The sequence below is a fragment of the Salarias fasciatus genome, chromosome 23 (assembly GCF_902148845.1).
Source record: "Salarias fasciatus chromosome 23, fSalaFa1.1, whole genome shotgun sequence".
In the NCBI taxonomy this organism is placed as follows: Eukaryota; Metazoa; Chordata; class Actinopteri; order Blenniiformes; family Blenniidae; genus Salarias; species Salarias fasciatus.
In genome coordinates, this window is record NC_043766.1 from 28,542,086 (window position 1) to 28,567,351 (window position 25,266).

The following is a 25,266-nucleotide window of genomic DNA, read 5'->3' on the forward strand; positions in this document are numbered from 1 at the left end:
ACCGGAATATCTCTAGCTGGTAGTGATCGTGAGCGCTGCTGTGATCTCGTTGTGCCTTTTGCATAATCTGGTGGATGCCTCCGAATGGCTCGTCTCCTGGTTGTGACTGAGTGGGCTGCACTGCGTCCAGTGATGGCTGAACATGAAGAACTTTGAGGCAATGTTGTTTCGCCCATTAAACTCTCATTAAACTCTCGGTTAGTAGCCTGGGTTGACGTGTGCCTCTTGGCTTGGTTTGATCGACAACGGTTGAACTGTTTTCTTGGGATGTGCACCTAGTTTCTCTGCAGGTATTGAGTGTCCTGTTTGAGGCTCATACTGCTTCGCAGTACGGTTGAGAGCTTTGGATGTCAGTTGTTGCTGTTCCCTGTCCATGTCGAAGTTCATACCATCCAATGCACTTTTACAGTCAGAAGCGAGCGACGAGAGCTTTAATACGTGAGGATGCTGTAAAGCTGTTCCTGCTGGTTGCACTCTTTTTTTTTTTTTTTTTTTTTTTTTTTTTTGTAGAAAGTTTGCTGGCAACATTTGACACTGTCTTCAGGCTGAACATGATCAATGACCTCCTTCTTGCCTTTATTTCAATTTGTGATGACCCATTTGGATTTTTCTAATTTGCATTCCACATGTTGAACTTCATTAGGCACTTTTTCGATGAAGTCAACGGCGGCCTCAGCTTCATCCATCCCCGGACATTGTCACTGTTTATATTCGCCTTGCGTGACCCAGAAGTGCAACAAGTCAGTCACAGTCCAAGTCTTAGCCACCGAGCTTGGATTTATGCTCATAAATGTGCACACACAGTGACAGATGGCCATTTAATGTGTAGCGCTACTCATACCTTGTAAGAAGAAGCGGTATGAATCAACCACCAAACCAGTTCTTGCTGTTCTTTACGGTTTCCGAGTTGCTCCTCCTGATGTTGTCTCGGCGGGCCGTCCCCTCCCGGCTGGCTGGTCAGCACACCATCGGCGTGTCCTCTCCTGGCAGCTGGTGGGGTCTGCGTCCTCACAAACCAAGACCGTGCGTCTCACCTCCTGGCAGCAGGACAGCGGTCTCCTCACGGCGATCTCAGACAACGTCTCCAACTCTCTTGGCAGCAGGTGGCTGATGGTGTTCCTCACGTCTGCGCAGTGATGCGTACTGTATCAGCATTCTCACAATCGGCGTGTCGCCAGCTCAAAAGTCCACTGAAGCTACTTTTTAGATGTCGAGTACCGCTTACTGCGGTGCATGAAGGTCTGAAATCGCTTGGTCTAGGGACTGTTCGTCCGAGAGCCAGCATGTTTTCACCTGAGAAACAGCGTCTGCTCGTCTCGTGAGATCTGGCGATATGACATGGCGTGGCCGGAAGTCATGCCAGATTCGGGTTGGATTCTCCTCGGAGCGACAGCCTTGCTCTCAATCAGCTGAATATGTGTGTGCTTCCTCTGCAGTCCAGAATAAATCCTCCTCATGCAGCATCAACACCTCGACTCGTCATCTTTGGCTCTGATTCACAAAAAATTCCACAACACACTTTATGATGCGCGCTGAGGCTTAAAGCTCGTGTCTGGAGTTTCCGTTTTTTTCCAATGTATGTATCTTTTTTTTTTTTTAACATGGCTCAAATGTGTTGGTCTGGTTCGATGCTATAATATAATATTAGCATAAAGCAATGTAAAAGTTTATGAGCTCCGCCTTCATCTCATAGACCCCCATGTTATCCGAAAAAGCGCCGGTCAGCTTCAGCCAATAGATTTCAAGCTTACGCTTTGTCATGCTGTCAATCAACGTGCGCGCAACCAGAGAGATGTTACGCTTACCTCGGATATATCCATTGTCTGCTAAACATCCACCATAAACAGCTAAACATCTAGGATGCTTGCAGACTCGGAGGCACTGATTTTTACCTCACAGGTAAATGTGAGGTACACATGTGTGTGCACAAATAAAGCGGCGTGGCTTGGTCTCTCACGAAAGCAGAGGGAGGGCGGAACCTTGAAATGTTGGATTAAAAAAACTCATTCTTTTAAAACTCCGGACATGAGCTTTAAAGGCCTTTGTATGCTTCTGTGTCGCAGCGACGCAGGACCTACGCCGTTGACACAGCCCCCTACACAGCCCCTACGCTCGGGGCCGCCTTAACCTACCACATTTGAGATATGTTACGGTCATCACCTGTATTCAGGGCCGCCTTAAAGGAGCCACTTCGACTCTTTTTGTTCAAAATAAATGGCCACTTTGTCTCAGGTAAACCATATTTTACCTTGTCACTACATGTTCCATGCAGAAAGTAGCTTGTTGCTCCCTCGGCTTCCATGCTGGTCTGTTTACCAGTGTTGTGCACACGTTGAAGACGGCCTTGCGACTGGAGGAGAGAGGTCGTCACGTTAAATCCTCAAGCAGCACTTTGTGGGGCCAGATATCCAAAACACGCTGACCAATGTTTGATTTTTTTTTTTTTCACAGAAATGTAGCATGGACTTGCTAGTACATGATGTCAAAAGCATTTTTTTTCATCGTGGTTAAATTAAAATCGCGGATAGCGCCTTTAACCTAGCAGTAGGCCCTGGGCCTGAGAGGTTTTGTAGGCCCTACTCCATCGTCCCAATCTACATCACAAAATGCATTAGTTTCTTTCACAACATAAGTGAGTTTTCCTTCTTTAGCCAGAAAACACCAGCATACTTCTATTAATTAACTTACATGAACACAAAAGGCACTTTGTATAACAACAATAAATAAAAACTTTTGTTGATTATTTAAAACCAAGATGGGTGAAAGTTTGAAAATCAACACTATCTGAACAAAATGAGCTTTTCTGGCCTACATACATACCACAGACACACACACACACACACACACACACACACACACACACACACACACACACACACATCTGCATATACACTCAGCACCATGGATAGTGACAACAGATTGATGTCTAAACATTCAGTCATTCTAATTCAAACAATTAGCAGCTGTCCACAACAATCTGCAGAGGCTAGCAATAAGCAGAGCACTGTCCTTTTAGAAGTGCTTTCGTCTGGTCTTCTTTGCAGAGAATTCTTTGATTATGTCCTTGAAATCCAAATCATGAAGGATGTCATGCTCATTGGACCAGTGTTCATTTCGACATGAATTATTCATTTGATTTTAGTCTTAGTCACTCACCAAAGACTTGATTTAGTTAAAGTCACATTTTAGTTTTTTAGATTTGTTTCGCTTTAGTTAAAATCTAGTCTGTGGAAATTAGTTTTAGTCTTAATTTTAGTCTTGATGAAATTTGGCAGTTTTGTTGTACTGTAGTATAGATAGACAGACAGACAGGTAGATAACTTTATTGTCCCAGTGGGAAATTTGTCTTGGGCAAAGTGCTACATCAACATACACACACACACACACACACACACACATATATATATATATATATATATATATACAGGATTTCAAGATGTAGAGGTCGGCTCTTTAGGCCCCGGGCTGTCCGGCGGGGTCGGCGGCTGCTGGTCTTGGTCCCCTGGAGCCCGGACCCCCTGGCTGCTGGGTGCTGCTGAGACTTGATTGAGAGGCAAGACAATAAAAGGTGCTCAGTGTCAGCCATTAACAAACATCAAAGCCAGGATATGATATGATCAAATAAAAAGAAAACACACACGAAAGGCAAATTATCAATGTCTCTGTGGAGGCTATATAACTCCCAGCGTGACTAGAACTTTCATCCTGATTTGACCCTGAACATAGAGACTCCACACACAAAGGCTTCACGTGTTCACAAAACTGTCCCACAGGAAATGTATAAGAAATTCCTCTAAAAAAAAAAAAAAAAAAAGAAAAATGTTGGTCATTATCAGTTGCACAAACTGAAATCCTTTCGCAGAGTGAAAACGCACAAGTGTCACCTTGGACAAACAGTTTATCCGTTAATCATTCACGTTCGTCCAGGCAGCTTACGTCGCTTCCAGTTAGCTCAAATGTTTGCTGGCAAGAGAGTAGTGTCACGTCACCATCAAATATAGTCAACGGCTTCCTGCACACAGGGCTGATCTCTGTTTAGCCACATTACATAAACATTATCAGTGCAGGAGGGCCTGACTGGAGTTGAATGGTTTAGACAAAGGGAATCAAAGATTTCCTGAAAAGAGGTTTGAAGCTCAGTGTCAGGGTTAGGCCAGCGCAAATCCTTCCATTAAACAAAGCAAGAATAGTGGCAATCAGACGCTACCGACTCCTAACATGTCCGATGTAGCGTCACTGCTGCACATCAGACTTTGCATGCTGCCGTTTTTTTAACTGAAACATGATTCTCAAAAAAGACTGACTGATGGTTCTTTGAAATTTGTGTTATAGTGTTAGTATAGTTTATAGTCTCCGGTTCTTCTCTATTTTAACCCGTTTTGCCCCACTGGCGACAATTGTTGCCAAAGTTTATCACTGTTATTTTTGACTCACAATAAAAAATCTCAAAGGTGCTAATGCAACTTTTCCCACTTAAATGCTAGTAGACCACTTAGACAAAGGTTTTCATCTTTAAAAAAATAATTTCCAAGTGCTTCCTATCGCATGACATCATCTGCTTCCCGCTCCTTCTGGCTGAAGACATGACGGACGCAAATCTTCCTTGAAATAGGTAATTTTCAAACAATTCTTATGATTTTCCAACAACCATATTCATAATTATTTAATCATTTGAGTCTCTAGAGTAACCCTGAACCCAAAAATTGTACCTAGGATAAATATTTTTTTGTTCATGGGCTTATTTTTATGAGCGGCAACAAAAGTTGCCAATGGGCACATAGCTTGTCACTAACTAAAGGAAAACACTGTCTGCAGGATTGCTCCTAATTTACTTATTTAAATTTGTAGAATGATGTACAGTGTCTCATTTTAGTCCTCTTAGAATACTCTTTCAAGCTAAATAAGGCCACAGGTGTTCAAGGCCCGTGTATTTAGGATTTTTATATGTTATCATATATCATTTTATTGCCAGCTAACATTAGCTTGTGTTTCACTGAAGTAAAAAATTTTGCTGTGCAGTTGGAGGTGCACTTCTCTTGACACACAAGTACTTTTCATAACCAATGCCCCCCCACCCCCACCCCTGGGGGTAGGATGTGTGTTATTTAGTAGTATCACAGTCGAGTTTGTGATGTTTGACAAGAGGTCATCATTGCTACTGCTCTTCAGTCGACAAGAGCAACAGTGATTATATCCAGACCAACATCAAAAACTAAATTGTGATATTGCTTTTCCATAATATTCTACATATGATGCTTTAGAAAGAATGATATTGATGATTCATCAATAAAATCAAATGTGAACTAAAACATGGTGCATTCTTACATCCTTCATGCTTGCTTTGTCATTCATTTAGGTCGTGGAAAAGCAGGCAGAAGGATCTCCACTGCTTCCAGAGGCTGACAGCCCAGACCCTCCTCCATGGAACAAAGCCAGTTAGGCAGGGCAGAAGATCTTCAAAGGCATTGCTGATAACTGGTTTGATAGTTTCAACCACTGGGCCTTCAACAGCAGCAGGTGCAACTCGTGAGAGGCTAACGAGGCTTCATGAACCACTGTCCGTACTGTCTGAAGCCACTAGATGGTGCTGTCTGTTCAAGAAATGTGTGAAAGCACACTTCATTGTCAGTCCTTCAAACCAAGAGTCTCGTGGCCACAGAAAATGGAAACCACGGAAAGTGGTTCAGGAGGCCTGATTTACCCATCACTAGGTAGAAACGATGCAAGAACTGTGGCGACGCACATCATTAGCACGTGGAAAGTGTGATGTTCCACCACATGTGGAGTGTTTCAAGAAGTACCACAATGAGTAGAACATGTATGAAAGATGATGGAATGTATGGCAAGAAATTTTATGTAGTATGTGTTTTTAGACGTTCTAAGAAAAAACTGCTGAGGTTTTGAGTATAAAAAAATGAGAATAAAAAAACATTTCAAATTGTTTGTTGTTTGGAATTTTATTCAGGGAGAACCTGAGGCTCCATCTTATTGTTATTGTTTATTCTGACTATATTATTATTTTGTTATTATTGTCATTCCTGTATTATAGGTGACATTTGACCTAGTGACAAGATATGTGTTGCCAGTCATAAAAATGCAATTTTTTTCAAAAAAAAACTACAAAATGGAAATAATAAATACATAACTTGATTCAACTGGACTCAACTGATAAAATGATATGCCTTACAACTCTGAAAAAAATTTGGGCACAAATGGGTTAATGCTTTAATTATCAGGTTGTAATACATATTTTACTCAAAGAAACTTTTTATGATTTATTTTCATTTTTGATGCAAAGAAATAAAAGGTGACATGCATTTTACAAGATAGACAAGGGTTGCCTAGATGAATGTAATATTGTTCTATTCGGTGCTTTTTAACTGCTTTTTGAAAAAAAAAAAAAAGCAACAAATAAATCATTTTTATGTTAAAGTATTCTGGTATAGCATCAAATGACCCGCTCAGTCATATTCTCTACTAAAATAGCTTTGGTGACTTGAGCGTTAATGGCAGAGAGGGGTCAGAGGGAGAAGATAACGAAGGGGAGGGATGAAACACAGCAGTCTTATCTCATGCCATCCACAAGTTTTTCCACTACGTGGATGTCTTTGTAGACGGAGCCCCCGCCTGATGGCTTCACAGAGTCACTTTTCAAAGTTAGCATGCGTCATGGTTTTACCATACCATACCATACCAGCTTTATTTATAAAGCACTTTAAAAACTTTACAGCCGGCCAAAGTGCTGTACACAGACAAATATAAATCACAAAATACAATATAAGAGCAGACAGTGCAAAAAAAAACAAATGATCAATCCATAACAATAAGAACATCATTGATTAAAAGCCAGTGAAAAAAGATGTGTTTTCAAAAGAGATTTAAAAGCAGTCAGAGACTCGGCCTGTCTTATCTCCAAAGGCAACTGGTTCCACAGCCGTGGAGCAGTGACAGAAAATGCACGGTCCCCACGAAGCTTGCGTTTTGTCTTGGGGACCACAAGCTGCAACTGATCTTCTGATCTTAAAGATCGAGACGGGACATATAGGTGAACCAGGTCAGTGAGATAGGAAGGAGCCATACCGTACAAACATTTAAAAGTAAATAAGAGGATTTTAAAATCAACTCTAAAAGCCACTAGAAGCCAGTGGAGTGATGCTAATACAGGTGAGATGCTGTAATATTTGCGTGTTCCAGGGAGGAGTCGAGCCGCAGAGTTTTGGACTCTCTGTAAGCGGCTAAGCACATTCTGACTCACACCAAAGTACAGTGAATTACAGTAGTCAAGTCTGGTTGTAATGAATGCATGGATCACCGTTTCAAATTGTTTGGTCGACAGAAAATGTTTAGTTTTGGCCAGTTGTCTTAGCTGGAAAAAGCTAGACTTAACAACGGCACTGATTTGTTGATCCAGTTTAAGCTCAGAGTCCATTTTGACCCCCAAGTTGGAAACAATGGGCTTCTCTAATGGCTCCAGAAAACCAAGGTCAATAGAGGAGGACATGTGTGGTGAACTGGGACCAAAAACAATAACCTCACATTTACTTTGATTGAGGTGAAGAAAATTCAATGCCATCCATGCTTTGATTTCATTTATGCAGTCTAAAAGAGGTTTGATAGCCTTAGGATCCTGCTTATTTAACGGTAAGTAGATCTGGCTGTCATCAGCATAGCAATGAAAAGCAATGTCATATTTCCTTAAGATGGTGCCCAGAGGGAGCATATACAGGGAAAAAAGCAGGGGCCCAAGAATTGATCCCTGGGGAACCCCATATGACAGGGGTGCAGAGGAAGAGACATAGTCACCAAAACCAACACAAAAAGTCCTATCAGCTAAATATGACCTGAACCATGAAAGGGATGCACCACGAATTCCAACCCAGTGCTCCAACCGAGAGAGAAGAATTTCGTGGTCCACAGTATCAAATGCAGCAGTCAGATCAAGCAGCACAAGTACAACAGAATTCCCAGCATCAGTAGACATAAAAATGTCATTAAAAACTCGCAGCAGAGCAGATTCTGTACTGTGGAGACTCTTAAAACCAGACTGAAAAGTTTCCGTGATGTTGTGCTCCACTAAAAATGATTGCAACTGAATAAAAACAATTTTTTCCATAACCTTTGCAAGAAACTGAATTTTTGAAATTGGCCTGAAACTGGACAGGTCAGATGAGTCGAGGTTAGGTTTTTTTAGCAGAGGATGCACAACAGCATGTTTAAAATTTGCAGGGACGACACTGGTAGAAAAACTGCTGTTTATAATGTTTTGGACAGTAGGAGCCAAAGTGTCGAAAACCTCTTTAAGAAGACGAGGGGTAATGGATCTTTTGGAGAACCTGATGCCTTCATATGTGTCACAATGTCCTTAAGTTGAGTGATACCCACAGGCTCAAACTGTTCAAAGCTGGCAGAGCAAGGAACATATACAGAAGGGTCCTGGGACGGAGCCTCAATAAGCACTCTGCAGCCCTCAACCTTGTTCACAAAAAATGACAGAAATCGTTCACACATCTCTAGTGATGGTTCTAAACATATAGGCTGAGGTACATTTAAAGCAGAATCAATGGTTTTAAAAAGAACATGAGGCTTATGACAATTTGTTGCAACAATATTTGAGAAATACATCCTTCTTTGAGTTTCTACAGTACTCTGATATAAACGCCAGCTCTCTCTCAGAATTTGCCACGATACTTCCAGTTTGTCCTTTTTCCAGTTTCGTTCAGCTTGTCTGCATCCACGTCTGGCTGTGCGGGTCGCCTCATTTAACCAGGGCTCAGATCTAAGTTTACGCGTCTTAGATTTGAGTGGAGCAACAGACTCAAGTGCAGTGTGGCAGACCGAATGAAAACTAGAAACTAAAACCTCAGTGTCAGTAGTGTCCGCGTGTACAGACCGGTTGGCGTGGACAGCGTAGGCTGCACAGAAACGAACAGCAGTGGAAGGGTTAAGCACCCGACAGCGGCGCACAGGAGCGCATGGTGTAGTCATTACGCACGGCACATCAATATTAAAAACAACAGGCATGTGATCAGAAAACACAGCGTCGCATATTTCGAGGTTTTCAACAGGCAGTCCGTGTGCCAGCACGAGATCAAGCGTATGACCACGCTGCTGAGTCGGACCAGAAACACACTACGCAAACCCAAACGAGTTCACAAGATTTTATTGCTGGGGCGCCCTGGCGCTTGCGCAGCAGGCCTGTACATGTAATACGGGCACAAAATTTGGCCATCAAGAGACACCTAATACAGATCGCCATTAGTCTAACCCATCACAAAAGAGCAAGGTGTGTAAAAACACCCCATTGCCCTCAATGCCGCCGCCCATGAGATGTGATAAAGTATATGTTGTTTGCATTTTAAAAGGAGGAGCAGTAACCACACCGTGCAGGGCGAGCGAGGCCAAATGAGCAGCTCCACGGACCTGACATGGCATGCCATGTCCCCCAGATGTGTGTGTTAAATAGATGACAAGGTAGAATTAAAACTGACAGGCGAGCCACCAAAGGGTGCAGGGAATGAAGCCACTTTATTATTATTGATACGTTATTAAGCTTTATTAATATTCTCACATGATCTGGAATGGTGGCACATTCTTCAGCTGTCACACATTGCAGAACCGTCACATTCTAGAACTCTCACACATCGCGGAACTCTGACATTGTAGAATTCTGATAAAAGCCATAATTACCCAAGTTTAACACGCCTGTTTCTTCAATTATTTCATCCCTTTGTCCAGCCAGTTTATCGCATGCAGCCAGCGACAAGCTGTCAGCGGCAGCTGGGCAGATGCAGCACACCATCAACGCACCTCTGACGCATTTCCAGTGCGTTGCCGTGTCTTCCTCTGGCACATATGAACGCCACTTCATCATTATGAGATAAATACATCTTTGTGGGAAATCTGCTATATTTAAATTTGATACTTCGATTAATCATGGCCTCTCCCTCCACAACGCAGGGCTCTGCAAGAAATGACAGATTAACAGTATTGTATTAATTCTAGGAGTGAAATAAGTACATTGCCTTAGCATTTCAATTTGAGGGAACATTTCTGATAGAAACTGACTATTTATGACTTTACTGGTTCTGAATGACTCCCGTTCTATTTTGAAATGAATCAAAAGACATCAATAGAAGACGGAGCAGCAACTCACTGAGGCACCTTGAGTGTCCGGTCCATTCACCACTGATACAGGTTTTAAACTCTGCACCCTCCACAATATGGTAATTGTGACACATGTAATGAATTTTTTCCCCATGTCTGTAGTGTTCTTTCACAGGCCCTATGGTGTCTGCACCCGGAAGGGATGGTGGACTCCCACACATTGAATCTGCAAAATGATGACAGAATAAAAATACAATCAAATTCAACTATTGATTATTTGGAAGACAATCAACCAGAAAATCAACACATTGTAACTCAAAATTCAGATTGTTTGAAAGAAATTGAGACGTGGGCTTGCGGATAAAGTCCCATTAGCTGTTTCCAGACTTTTCTCTCTTTTACACTTTCCATTTTCACCTGATCTTAGAGAGTATTGAGACAAGCAACTCAACATTTTAGGTCATTGTGTTGGTTTCCGCCCCCAATTATACAGTTTCTGCTCAGTAATAGTGTTGCTACATTTGCAAGTGGTTAGATCGGACCTCAGACTTGAAGGCAAGTTGAACACAGAAAGGTAATTTCAGTTTGTTTCTTCCATTCTTTTTCTCATTTAGAAATTGGCCTGATGGTCCAGTGGATGGATTGATCGCCTTTTGCATGGCAGATGCCTCCACTGGTGTGTGTGAATGGGTGAATGTGATCGACAGCGTAAAGGGTGACTGAAGGGTCACTTTTGGGTGAAATCTGATCCCTGCACACAACTCACTACAAATACCGTAGATCAGGGTGTCCACTACACTGCACACTGTTAACACCACATCCACAAGGGCATATTGATCATGATCAGGTTGGCCCCCTGTTTTAAACAAGTAGGAAAAAAAAAAAAAAATCTAATGGTTTAGCAGGTTCACCCTACATATAAAACTGACATCAACAAAACACTAATCTCCCGTCACTTCAAGTATCTCCTCCCTCCTTGACTTCCACAGTCTATCCACTCTTGAAGAAATGGTTTCTCTTTACAACACTACACTTCAGAATGTTTGCAATTCTCTCATGCCGAACCAGATCTGTTCCCTCTTCCATCTCCACCCCTTGGCTCACTCCCGAGCTTCAGCTCATCAAAAGTGAAAGTTCATCAACTTGAGCAGCTGTACAGAAAAACTGGACCCACATTTCACAAAGAAATGTACAAAAGCCATATCACATGCTATAAGGACTCCATCGGCAACACCAAAACCCACTACTATTCCAGTATAATTACTACAAACAAAGGTAACTTCAAGTCCCTGTTCTCCCTACAGGAAACTATCACAAAACCCCAGGACTCTCTCCCTCCTCATTGTGTCATTTTTCGCGACAAAAATCCAAATCATCCATCAGCACATTTCAGCTGACTTTCACCCATCCACACACCCATTTTGATCCGTCCAGCTCCCCTCAGAAACCACTGAGCTCATCCAGAAAGGCAAACCATCCATCCATCGCAATTAATGATATTTAAAAACTCTTCCTCAAAGAATCCATGAAAAGATTTTTAAAAACTTACTCATTACCTGTGCAAGAGGGAAACGGGTTATTCCACTGTCCGTCCCTCCCACAAATCAGCACTGAGCTGCCAAGCAAATATTTTCCAGGACCATCACAGCTGAATGTGAGGATGTGATCGGGACGAATAGGTGATTGGTTTTCTGGTAAACCCTTTATTCTCAGGTCTTCAGGAGCAGGAGGAAACTCACAGCTGGAAGCTGTAACTAAATGCAGCAACATGAGTCAGCGAATTGAGGCAGTAATGTGATTTTAGAAATACGCATTCAGTCAGGATTACAAAGTGTGTGTTAAGGGATAAACTGGTTTAAATCCTTTCTAGAACACTGAAATCTCTTCGTGTCTGCAGGTAACTTCAAATCTCAGCTGAGAAATTTTACAGGAGGAGTTCCACAAAGTTTCATCCTCAATCCAATACAGTTACCCTGAAGAATATAACTAGAATTAAATAGCTGGTGTCTCGGAACAGCTTAGAGAAGCTAATTCCTGCATTGATATTCAGCAGAACGGATCTTTGCTCGGCTGTCTGCAATGGTTTTCTTAAAAAAAATTACAAGACATTCACACTTGATCAAGTAAATCCACCCTGTATCAGTCTAGTTCTCAGGTCTTTGGACTGGTTTCAAATAAAACTGCTGTTATCAAAGCATGGAAAGGTTTACATTTAGGCTATACATTTCTAATTTTCTTCCACATTATGGTGACCATAATTTGAAAAATAAAAAGTGAAAGAAGTGAACTGACGGTTGCAGGATCCTCGGCGGACTGCCAGCCAGCCCTCGCTTGTACACAGATATTTGATGATGAGTTCTGACGAGTGGCCCAGATCACAGGTGAAGTGGACAACGTCTCCTTCACGATACTCGTCTCTTCTGGTCTCCTCTGCCACGTGAGCATCAGGAACATCTGGCAGTGTAGCGCACGCTGAGGAACAAACGTGAAAACCAGTGAAACCACAAGACTTTTGTTGCAGTTTGAGTATCTGTTTGCGTGAAAATGGTGAACAGAGACATGGCAACTGTCACTTTTTCAAACTGGCTCCCAAAGTTGAGCTTTTCTCCCCTGAAGACACAGCAGGAGCGCTGCCGTTACACATAGTACACCAGCGCTGCGCTAAGTACTTAGTTCTTCTGCTCATGCACAAGCAATAAGCATGGAAGCCATCCTAGTTTTACAATCTATATTGGTATTCTTATAGTTAAGATTCACTAAATGTTGAATTTATTAACTTTTCGTCTTCATCACTTTATGTATTTCTCCACATGTGGAAAGCACTCTTCAGTCTTGTTCCGTTGTGTAACTGTTGGGTTCTTGATTAGTATTTGGGTGTGTTTGGTAGCATAGCAAGGTCCAATGTTTATTATCAACCATTTTTTTTTAACAATCCCTTCCTTTTTCTGCGCATTCCCACCCCGGTCATGTCTGGCAGCCACACCAGTTTCCAATGAAAGCAGCAATAGAAAGAGAATCTTCAATATGTTCCTGTTTCACTAAAAGTCTCCCAAACATAAAATATTATTTGCCTTAGCTGCCAAAAGGACAAATAAAAAAAAAAAAAAAAGGTTTTGAATCCGGAGTTCTCATCTCACATGAATCAAACAGGAGAAAATTGTCACACAAAGTCTGAAGAGTTGGAAGTGGAAGTTAGTCCACATTTGATATGGGTTCATTTCTACAGGACTTTCTGCGACAAAGGGAAAAGTTAACTGTGCCTTTCTCTTTAGAGATCAACAAATTCAACAGTCAAACAGCGAGACTTAAAAACTGAATTTGAACATGAATGGTGTTTCTTCCTTTATCTTTTCAATACATCAGCAAATCATGAACTACATAATCATGATTTTTCTTTGTAGATTTCGAAGATATGTTTGACTGTTTCCTCCATGATGTTTGACTTGCTCAATGTCTGTGAACACGTGTTTGAAAAGAGACTGTTTTTTTTTTCAAACCAAAGGGGAGAAAATGTTTCCAAGCACAGGCTCTGCTGCACAACAGCTGCTCCAACAAAGTCTTGTAGCAAGTAGCACGAAGTCACTGAACTCACAGTAGCACGTTCCCCGACGAATCACCAGCCAGCCTTCACTGGTGCATACATATTTAGAGGTTAGGTCTGCTATGTAGCCTGCGTCACACGAGAAGTGGATCACGTCTCCTTCTTGATACTCAGACTTTTTGGTTTCCTCTGATACATGGCCGTGAGGAATGTCTGGGACCTTTGAACACACTGAGAGACAAAACCCATTTAGAAAGAAGTGGTGTTTAATTACTAACACAAAGAGATAAACAAACTGAAGCAGTTCCACATCTATCTATCTACCTATCTTAACATAACATGTACTTAAAACACATAATTATGTATGTCATTTAACCATGAATTCGGCTTGAAATCTGTTGTTCATACTCTCTCTTTGCACTCTGTCTTTGACTGCAGTTTCAACAAAAAACTCCCTGTTTGTTTTTCCTCAATCAATCCAGGCAGTCCGACTGTCACAGATAAAGAAATAAAATAGTTCATCTCACCATCCAGCGACAGAGAAACATCCACAGTTGCCCACAGTTGGAGGGACAGAAAGAAAGCAGCCAGTTTCATGTTTTCTAAATCAAATTCAGTTAACTTCTTTTACAATCGGGTTTAAATCCTGAAGTTGAAAAAGAGGAGATGCAAACATGGACTTCCCCTGGGGAAAGAACAACACGCCCTCTGCACCCTGAATTCAATCCAAACTTCATGTAGACAACAACACTCTCTCAATATCGTTTACAGAACTTATCCAGAAAATAACATTTGGGATCATCAATAAAAAAGGCACTTATTTCTGTTGGTGGGACCATTTGTTTAAAGAGCAGTGACCATTTGACAACTTCCTCCTTTCTGCCAGACTCCTTACATAGATTTCCATCATTAGAACATTTTTGCTTGGTTTTTATTTTAAAAATAAAGTCAATAATTTTTAGTCAAGTTGCTCTAGGTTCAGACAGCTTTTACTGCGCTGAGCTTCTCACTTTACATAGTCATATTTATTGATTACCTCTGCCAAGGAGGTTATGTAATCACGTCAGTTTGTTGGTTGGTTTGTTTGTTGGTTGGTTTGTTAGCAACATTACGGAAAAAGTTATTGACAGATTGCAATGAAACTTTGTGGAAAGGTGGGTCTTGGACTAAATTAGAATCCATTAAATTTTGGTGATGATCCGGATCACTGTCTGGATCCAGGATTTTTTTAAAGGAGTCTTTATCATTGAGAGATCGGGCAGTCTTTCACATAGTTGGACATAACTCAACAATAAATGACAAGGGGGCTTAGCAAAAAATTACAGTGTAAGTTCTTCAATGACTCTAAGAGATATCAGCTGCTGATCCAGATCACTTAAGTATTCCGGATACCAGGATCCAGAACAGACAAAAATAGGGGGATTCCAGAGTGTCAGTCACTGTGAGGCAACACACTGAGATATGAGCATGCAACAAACAGCTTTCTCCCATACATTGTTTCTGTTGGGGAGAAATAAAAGTTTTTTTTTTTTAATTATATATGGTGTTCTTATTGTTGCTGGTGACTGATTTGAGCTGTGGTGGAGGTCTGCGCTCTCTGAGTGCCAAATTGTAGTTACATTTTACTGACATTCTGTCTTTGTTTTATTTAGTGTGTCTATTTAAACATTTGTGAAAACTATTGATCACTGTTGTGTGTTCTGTTTTAGTCCTAAGCACTTCAGAAAAGTTGTGTTTTCCCAGCTCACATGAGAATGTTTTTGAAAGATGAAGACTGTTCAGTCTTAACATCACTGCATCACTTGTGCACAGCAAAAAAGTGGTTTTGCATTTCTTTGAACAGGTTGGATATGCTTTGGTAAATCCATTCATGATTATATAGATTTGTATGCTGTTTCCCACATTATCAACAGCTTCAGTCAAATGAATGAAAGTGTATTATAATAGATCTCTGTTGAATAGTCTCCCAATAACAACATTTAATGTACACACCTTGAGAGGACAATAAACGACAGAGAGACAGACGTCAGAGACAGACGATGGAGGAATGAAGTTCAGAGGATGACGTCAATGTCTCTTCCCTATGTCTCACTTATGCTTCCTCAGTTTTTGCTTCTCTGTTGTGGCTTTATGCTATTATATTGTGGATTTTTGCTTTTGTGTTGTGGACTTTGCAGTTGCATTGACACTAACCCTTCTGGACCACTGTAGAATCACCAATTCTTTTCTTTTGTAAGGATGCTCCAAACACAATTTCGTTGTTTTATGACAATGACAATAAATATTCTGAATCTGAATTCTGAATCTCAATCAGAAAGATATTTGGGAACAAATCAAGAGAATAAAGGTAGAAAGATACATGGAAAAAAAAATACATGAGTCAAACAGAAGATGGGAATACTGATACAAAAGCATAAAAACAAAGCACAACAGAGGACAATACTGAATTGTTTTTATTCCCAACATCTAAGGATCACATCAAAAGTCATCACCTTCAAAGCTGCTTTAAAAAAGTGATTCCTCCATTCATGAAATGAAAAACAAGGATAGGAACCAAATTGATTCTTATAAGATATGTAAAGGCAGAAAGCAGTTACTATTGGGGTTATATCCTTTAATGACTACACAATGAACACTGAAACTTCTGAGTCAGAAAATTTTTCTGTGTTCATGCCATCCAGATGTTTCCCGATCTTCACTCACAAGTTGGCAGGCGAATCTCCCCATCGAGACATCTCCCTCGCATGTGGCTTCCCTGTGCAGGTCTTCCACTTTTGCATACAAACTCCACTTCATCATTATGGTGTAAGTACAGCTTATTTTGAAGTGAATATTTGAACTGAATATTATGTTTACTTTTGGCTTCTGTGTCCACAGTGCATGGTCCTGCAAGAGATCACACATGAAGAAAGATGCTTTTTAGTAGGAATCAGTAATGCATTGCATGCTATACATATGATTACAGTTATTTTTGGTTCAAAAAATGAGTTTCCACATCCAGCCATCACTACTGTAATGTGAGGGTTCAATGGGTGGTGGTCGGCTTACTCTTATAAGGAGTAAAGAAAAGGAAGAACACAGAGATGGTCACAAACAGCTTTTACTTCAATCGCACTTTCCCTCCACTACATACATCACACTTCCTCAACCCGTCTAGTCATTCATCACATGTTCCCACTGACCAATAAGCAGCCAGAAGCATTTGAACTACCAAACTCATCTAAAACTCAAGGGGGCGCCACACCTCTGCCAATACCCCCATATACAAACATGCCAGCATGGAAATAAATGTAGAAACAATAAACACAGATGTCCAACAAGATGCATGAACCATCTTGAACATCTTACACTACTACCATATTCTCCACTTGTGGTTTGCTGAAGACTGGAGACAATCCCAACTGACTTTGGGTAAGTTACACACTGGGCAAGTACTGTGAGCTTGAACCTGTCGGACCAGCACACCGGTTTCCTCCTAGGAGAAGTTTAGCTTCCTGGAGCTGCTGCTGCTGCTGTTTTTGTCCTTTTTGGTGGTGAGGTGAAATTGGCTCTGTGTCTCACACATTTAACATGTGTTTCACAATTAGAACTGTGGTTGCACCGTGATTTTGACCTCATGTCTGTGATTGTTTTTCACAGCAGCAAGGACGGCTGCAGCCCAACAGAGACCAATGCTAACAAATACTACATTGCGATGTGACCAAAAAATTGGGGCCTGATCACAAGATCAGCTGTATGGGTAAAGAGATTGGTGAGCGGGCAGTGCGTGGCTGTATGGCGACTGGTGAGCGGTCATTGGTGTGAGGATTATGTAATACCCAGACAGCTGCACGGGCCATGTCTGCAGCTGTGCGGACAGCGTTCACTGGTTTACTGCAATGTGCCTGCCGCACACCAATCTCATGAGCCATGCGAGCGCCATACGGGCGCCATGCGGTCGTTTGTGCAAGTGGGAATTACTACTGAAAAAGTCTGGAATATCAATGATTTGGAAGATTGGGAGTCGGTCACTGTGGTAACTACAATTTGACCAAATTTACAAGCACCTGCGTGAACAACCACGCGGCAGACCGTACACTATTGAGATTGTGCACACAGCTTCCCAAATTTTGGCAAGGAGTTATTCGCAAAGTGGTGATAATCCAATTTTGAAAGAGGTTTAACGGCCAGGGGAGGCATTCATTTGATTGATCAAGATTACAGTTGGCTATATTAAACCCAGTCACGCCTTCTCTCCTCCCTCTTTGCCACTTGTGCCGGTGGGAGGGATGGAGGCGTGGGTAAACTGTGCTGCACCGGACTGTGCCATGCGAAAAGATTGTAAAATACAGCGCATACAGTCCATTAACATAGCACAGATGAGGAGCAGGGCAGGTGCGCTACATCTGCATCTATTCTATGAAAATGGAGCTCAACATGGTTTCGGGCTGTGTGAAGAGAGAGGGCTGGAGGGAAGAATAAGCCCACATGTAAACATGCAAACCTCACACAGACAGGCCCTCCAACACCAACCTACAATTGAACCTGGGATCTTCGTGTTAGCAGTGGTGGGGCAAGGGTCCTTGGGGGCTGCAAGCAAGAAATTCATCGGGCCCCCACCCCATCTGTGCACATAAAAAAAAAATAGTTTTTTTTGCACACAATTGCACCTAGCGGGGCCCCCGCAAAAGCTGGGGCCCCAGTAAAATGCCTGGTTTGCCTGTTGGCCTCTGCGGGTCTCCACACGATAGTGCTCATCACTTTTCCCCCTTTGAAAAAATACACTTTTGCAGATACAACAGAAAGTCAGACTTACTGAGGCATTTCATGTCTCCACTCCATTCTCCACTGATGCAGGTTTTGAATGGTTCACCCTCCATGACATGATAATTCTGACATCTGAATTCAACCCTTTCATCGTGGCTGTAGCGGTTTTTCAGAGTTTCTGTGGTGTCACCATTGTCAAGAGGTGGAGGACTCCCACAGTCCACAGCAGCTACAAGAGATTTAACCAGTGACACATAAATAAGTTTAGCAGGACACGAGTTGCATTTTCACCTTCAGTGATTACTCTGAACCTTTTGGAATAACTGTCTTTAATTCATTGTGCAATCTGGCTTCACACGTTTGCTTCAGGTACAGTTGTGCACATTGGGATAATTGATGCATACAGTAATAACAGCATTTTTTTAATCTTAATTTATACCTTTTTCAGTTTTTTTCCAACATAAAACGAGCAGTTTCACTCAGAACATAATTTGTATGAAGAAAAATCAAATGAATAAATAAAACATGAGCAACAAACAGATCATTTGAACACAAAAATGGACGGGATGGTTTTGGGGGGGGGTTGTGATACCCTGGATCTTGGGGTATGTGACTGGAATAGCTGGGGGTGGGGTGGTTCTGGCCTGGGGTGTGTAGCTGCCCGTGGGGGCAGGTTCTCCTGGGTATGGTCATGGCCCTCTGCCTGAGTGGGGGTTGGCTCTTAGGCTCATGGGCCCCGGGCTCTGAGCTCTCGCCCTGGTCGTCCGGTGCCTGGTGGGGCCGGCACCTATTGGTCTTGGTCCCCTTGGGGCCCGGGCCCCGTAGCCGCCAGGGGTCCTGGCCGGGGCCTTCCTCTGCTCCCTTCTGGACCAGTGCATGGACGTCTGCCTGGGGAGTGACTTGGATCTGGGCTCTGGGATTTCTGTCGGTTGTCTGGGCCCTGAAGCCCTCTCTGGCCTGCTTCTGATCTTTTCAGAGGTCAGAGGTCATATTTGCATGATCACTTTCATCTTGAAGCAGCCTGCACTCTTTATCTTCTGCATGTGGACCCAGTAACCACGTTGTCATATGGGCTATCTGCGTTAGCTGATGCATTAAGCTTATAGGTGAAATGCCTGCGAGGGACCGACATTTAAAAACAGTTACACAATTGGCTATCGCGGGTTCAAATGACAAGATATGTGCTGCATTTCTTCGTCACCCACACAGGTTTGTGGGTTGGTGTAAAAATGACTTTGGGCTTCTTGTGAAGTTAATGTCTACAGTGGTACAGGGACGTTGGAGAGACAACAAATCTATAATTCTTCTGTGGAAAAGGAGGGAACAACTGTCAGTTGAAATTGTATCTGAAAAACCTTGTGGAAATGTGGGCCTTTAAAATATTAACAAATCAAATCAGCATTGCAATGTGCCACTGTTAACACTAATACCTGTTATTTTCAGCCAGGTTGGTAGCATCACACAAAAGACGTTTCAAGCTATTGAACAGAATGGGTAATATCATTTGGTATTCCATTGCTCCTACATGGCTCTTCACATATAATATAAACAGAACAGCATAATGTTTCATTGCTGATACGTCACTCCAGCTTAATAACCTGTTATAGATGTTTTTTTTAACCAGTATTTGTTGCCATCTAACATGTCAGCATTACTAGTGAGCGAGCTTAGAGAGATTTAGTTCCAAAGTCAGTTTTGCCTAATCTTGTGACATCAGTAACAAGGCTTCTTTGAATCAATCCATCAAACAAACAAACTAATAAAAAACAAATTCAGTTATGTTTTCATTCCAGGGCACAAATCTCTTCCTCGTTGAAAAGATCATAATGATCAAACTGCTTCAAATCCCCAGTCTAACTGAAATGGGTCTCTTCAGTATATAAATCTTACACAAATTTCAGTTTTAGACATGAAGACCACTGAAACGTCGCTGTTCAAAGTCACACCAAACTCCTATCATAATGAGTCCATAAGCTGTACATGTACAATACTTGCATGACCTTACTTGAGCACTTTTCAATTCCTGTCCAGACACCTTCATCACAGGTCACAGTGAATTGTTTGCTGCTGTTTCTGCATCTGTAACGGACTTCTTCACCATCATTGTAGAGCCACCTGCCATTGGAGGCAATGTCTGCATTTTCAATGTCCAGCCGTTCGCAGCGTGTCCCTGAAAACAAATGATCGGAACTGAAGTCAATCACATTAGTGGATAAAAGCACATTTATAATTCCACAAATCCTTTCTGTTTGTATAGGATTAAAATTCTACTAGACTTTCACTAGTCTTGATGAGCTCCTGGGTGGTGAAGTGACAAACCCCGCCGGGTCCTATTCAAATGTGATGGTACGAGGGATGCTGAGTTTGGTCACACAGCTGCACTAAGCCACTACTGAACAGATTTAGAGGGAGCTGAGCTGAAAAACGAAGCTCTGTTTGATGCTTGGCTTGCCAAGCTTACCTGCAGTCATGAACTTTGGGTCAGGGAGTTTTCTCTGGAGGATGTATGGAAGCATTATGCTGTGAAAATTCCAGAGCACACATGGGACATGCGGATGCGCAAAGGATCCGCATGCAAAGCTGTAGAAGAACCATGCAAGTTGTGAACAAACGCGCCAGCAAATTACTTTTGCAAGCACTTAAACATTGCTCTCTCTGCTCACGCGACCAATACTGTGGCCCTGCGAGGAAAAAAAAAATCATACTTTGAGCACACAGCTACTGGCATTGACGTCCTGCTCGAGGAAGTTTCACCTGCTTTCTCACGAGAAGAATTTCTGCTCACCAGCAGATAATCTGTTTGACAGTAAGTGGGCAGAGCCAGTCAGCTTTGTACCTGTAAATGTAACTGGCTACTGTCCTCGTTTCTTGTGATTGACTGTTGTCTGTTATTAGGATTTTTCACATTTCATCTCTGAGCTTATTCCACTAAGTAATCAGATTACTCTGTTGACTAGTAAACACAGCAGCAATTTATTTCAGCAAGTAAACACAGCAGTGTGACTGCAGGAAGCAGGGTTTTTTTTTCCAATCATGCAATGCAATACAAAGTCACAAAACCAAAGTTAAAAAAACCAACTAATGAATGAATAAGTAAAATACACAAAGCTTTGACATACAAACTGCATTCCACACATGCAATAAATGCAGAATTATTAATTATTAGTTATTTTGTGAATGCTGTAAAGCACTTTGTGTTGCTTTTAATTATTATGAAAGGTGCCCGACAAATTAAGGTTAACTAAAGTTTGGAAGTGTTTTCAACCTGTTTTCAATCACAAGACATGCGGACCGTGGTCAATTACATTTAAGATACAATGAAGATTTTTTGCTCGTGACAGGGCAAGTGAAACTACCACGAGCAGGACAGCAATGCCAGTGGATTTGCCCTCAAAGCATGATTTTTTCCTGCAGGATCACAATATTGCTTGTGTGGGCAGAGATATTCATGTGTGTGAGCGCTGTGCAAGCCTTTGCAAAAGTAATTTGTTGACATATTTCTTTGGTTTTTTTTTTGACACACATGCACGGATCTCCTTTGTAAAAGTGTGCATCCCACACATGCTTTTGAATTTTGATTACAGGGCCTCCCATTAAAGTTTTGCCATGCACTAACTGGGAGGAGGCTCTCACATGGCTCATGCTCTTCCAAAGAGGTTTTATCTCTCTGTTGATCTGGGTACAGCTTGGAGTCTCCCCGTGAAGTTGAAAGGGTTCATGAGGTCTAAGTTTATTTGCTTTCTGTAGTATTACCATGAACCCAGGTGGACCGAGCAGGAAAAAACTTTTATTTTTCTTTCTTCTTTTTTCAGTTTTTATTCTTAAGTTTTTATTCTTCACCTTTTCTGTGATTCTTCAGCTTTCAATTCTTTTGTGTTAGAATTATACAAAGGTTTATCACAACCTTGTCTAGTCAAAAATCAGCTGGTAGAAATGTTAATTTATTGCTCTTATGTTTATAACACTGCATTTGTCAAGAGACATGGTACTTAAGAGTTTCAGATCTTGTGCACTTGTAAAAGATATTCAGTAAAATTTTCCTAGAAATACTAAATACAAAATGTCATGATATTGGATGTGTCCAGTGAGGTGTAGCCAGCTGAGGTTGCTCAGGCATGTGTTTAGGATGCCTCATGGAAACCTCAATAAGGGGGTGTTCACTGGCATGTCCCACCGGTAGGACGCCCCGGGGAAGACCCAGGACATGCTGGAGAGACTGTCTCTCAGCTGACCTAGGAACACCTCGGGATCCTCCCAGAAGAACGGGAGGAGTCTGGGGATAAGGAAGTCTGGACATCTCTATTCAGACTGCAGCCCCTGCCATCTGGTCTCAGCAAATTGGTTGAAAACAGATGGATCGATGGATGGATAAAATTCAGCTATATAATCAGTAAGACAGGAAGTAAGAATTTAACTTCACAATACCGTGACAAAGGGGTTTTGGTGTCCATCCATTCCTGGTGCATGTGGCCTGAGTGGCACCATTTGTACTCTTGTAGCCCCTCCTACAGGCATAAGATGCAGTGTCCCCAAGTTTTTTCTGTTGCCAGTAATAGACGCCCCAGTAAGACACAAACTGGTCTCGCTGATTGGAACATATAACCTCTATATTCAGAAAAAAAACACGTTTTACTACTTAATCAGAAATAACAGTCAGTATGAGTCAGAGAAAGACACAATAACCTCAAAATGCATCTGACTCTGAAGATCTTTATTGATTTATTTTTTTACCTTGACATCCTGGTCTGATATTCCACTCCCCATCTCCTTTGCAAGTGGCCTCTGTGAAGGTTTTGTCAGTCCTCTCAATCCAATATGTACTCCCACAGGTGACCGTCACAATTTCTCCCGGGAGGAATACACTTTTAAAAGCAGGTTCATATGTAGTCCCTCTGAGCGGTGGCAGTGGCAGATGACATCTTATTTCTGTATTTGTTGGAGAAAAAAATCCACTCTGTTAGTGACATGATTAATATAATTTAAATAGAGATTAAAGTCATTCAGAATATTGTAATTCAGTGTGATGCAACCAATGAATCAGAAAACATTCTTATGTTCACACATCGGTGTTGGAATCCAATCTGCTGTCTGCCCCACTTTGGTGCATGGTGCATGGTGTTCGGGCGGAAAATATTTTAAACCAAACTGAAATGTCTTATTTGAGCTATACACTGTAAAATAAAGGTTATATTTTTCTAAATTGCCTCTGTCCTCTTCAGTCCACCTACTTGTGCTGCCTTATTTAACTGCGGGGCTATTTTAGTTTAGTTGCTGGTTATACCAGCTGGCGTTGTTATTGTTTACAGGTTATAAGTTAATGTTTATATCATTGCATGTCATTTCGCACCTTACCACTCGGCTACAAATGCATACACTCCATTAACGAATGTGGCATGCTGGTGTGCATCTTACCTGGGCTGTGATTGGAAGGTGGCACCAAACCGAGCCTATAAGCTTAGTGGGTGGTCTGCGCGCGCACACACGTTTGGTTTTGGTGCGGTGGTTGCGGCGTTTGGTAGCCAGCCGAGATTTCCTGGTTTGGAGCACGCTTGTGTGCCTCGGGCGATCGATTTCGGTTTGCGCCCCGAGTTTGGGACTCCTCGCTCGGGGTAAGCTGCTCGTTGTTCTGCTTTGTCATTTTTGGCTCGGGCCAATGCTGATTCCAAATTACGCTTGCAGATCCGAGCTGCAGCAGGGACAAGCCACTAATATCCTCATTGGCTCTCCCCCTCCTCCTGCTGCCTGTGTGCGTGTGCTTGCTCCAGCAGGTAAGATTCAACTGTGTTTAGATTAGTTTCCCCACAACCTTGTATTGTTCGTGTCTCCATTGTAGGCACCAATCTCCAGTGTGCGGTCCACAACGAGGGCCGCCGCTCCTAGAAAGGACCCGTTGCCTTGTCCTGCGATGTTCCACATCACCTTCAGGGTTTAAGTTGAGGCTGCACATCTTGCAGCCCACACCTCGCCAGCACCGATAACAGGCTCACCGCGACTAGCTTCCCCTACGGAGCTCCTGCACGCTCCTGCCGGGGGTTTAGGGGTGTTGGGATTAATTTGCGCCGTCCTCTGTCATAGGTTACAGTAGCCTATTTCCATCTGGACAGACTGTGCGAATAGGCAGCTAATATTTATTTTATTTTGTCGCAGGCACTATTCCTTCAGTGGGTGAGTTTTGATTTCATTGCAGTTCTGTATTTTGTTCAAAGTCTGCTTATTGCTTGCTTTTTGTTTCGTTGCTTTGCATGTTATTTTTTTTGCTTGTCGTTCATATTTTGCTTTGCATGGCTTGTGCTTAATTTGTTGCTTCCCATTTACTTTTGCATGTGTTGCTGTTTTTGTGCATTATTTATTTTGTAAAACAACCAACTTAACTGCAGTATCAATCCTTCGCCGTTATAAGTGTTCCTGTGATTCCTTTTTATTGTGCTTAATAAGCTGAAATAATTAAGAAGTGTTCTATAGGCCTACATTACTTTAACATCTGTGACTTTAAGAATAAAATTAATTTTGTATTTTTGTATATTATGTCTCACGTCCTGCTTCATGTCCACACCTAGCGCGGCCTTACTCTGTACTGGTTGAATTGGTCCTGGAGCCTACTCTCCAGGTGGCGTTGAAAAATCATTCTCTCCGAACATCTAACTTGGTTTCCCAAAACCATACGCTCCTGCCACATTTTGGCGTTGTCGGCAGGACTGGACAAAGTAGAGACGTGAGTCATGTTTTACTTTTTGTATTGTTAGTATTTTGTTTTTTGGTGTGGTCAGGTGTTTGGACAAGGCAACGGTATTTCTTTCAGAAACCAATATTCTAACAGGTCAGTCAAATTATTGTAATTATCGGTCTTGGTCCCCTTGGGGCCCGGGCCCCGTAGC

The 25,266-nt window shown here is 42.1% G+C and overlaps 1 protein-coding gene across 1 annotated transcript; it reads right to left on the reverse strand.

The window, feature by feature from the left end:
* Positions 1–893: 893 nt before the first annotated feature.
* Positions 894–14,243, reverse strand: LOC115381280 (CUB and sushi domain-containing protein 3-like). The gene is made up of 5 exons (XM_030082566.1): positions 14,173–14,243; positions 13,697–13,876; positions 12,397–12,576; positions 11,661–11,858; positions 894–1,126 (listed from the first exon to the last, which is right to left on the reverse strand). The coding sequence occupies exons 1-5, from the start codon at positions 14,240–14,242 to the stop codon at positions 894–896; spliced, it is 861 nt and encodes a 286-aa protein (XP_029938426.1). The 5' UTR covers position 14,243.
* Positions 14,244–25,266: the final 11,023 nt, after the last annotated feature.

Bases quoted from the DNA above. Each gene is read 5' to 3' on its own strand.
- LOC115381280 (XM_030082566.1), bottom strand. From the start codon at position 14,242: ATGAAACTGGCTGCTTTCTTTCTGTCCCTCCAACTGTGGGCAACTGTG. The intron at 13,877-14,172 runs GTGAGATGAACT...TTTGTCTCTCAG, and splicing joins TGTTTCTCTGTCGCTGGATG to TGTGTTCAAAGGTCCCAGAC. The intron at 12,577-13,696 runs GTGAGTTCAGTG...TTTGTTCCTCAG, and splicing joins TCGTCGGGGAACGTGCTACT to CGTGCGCTACACTGCCAGAT.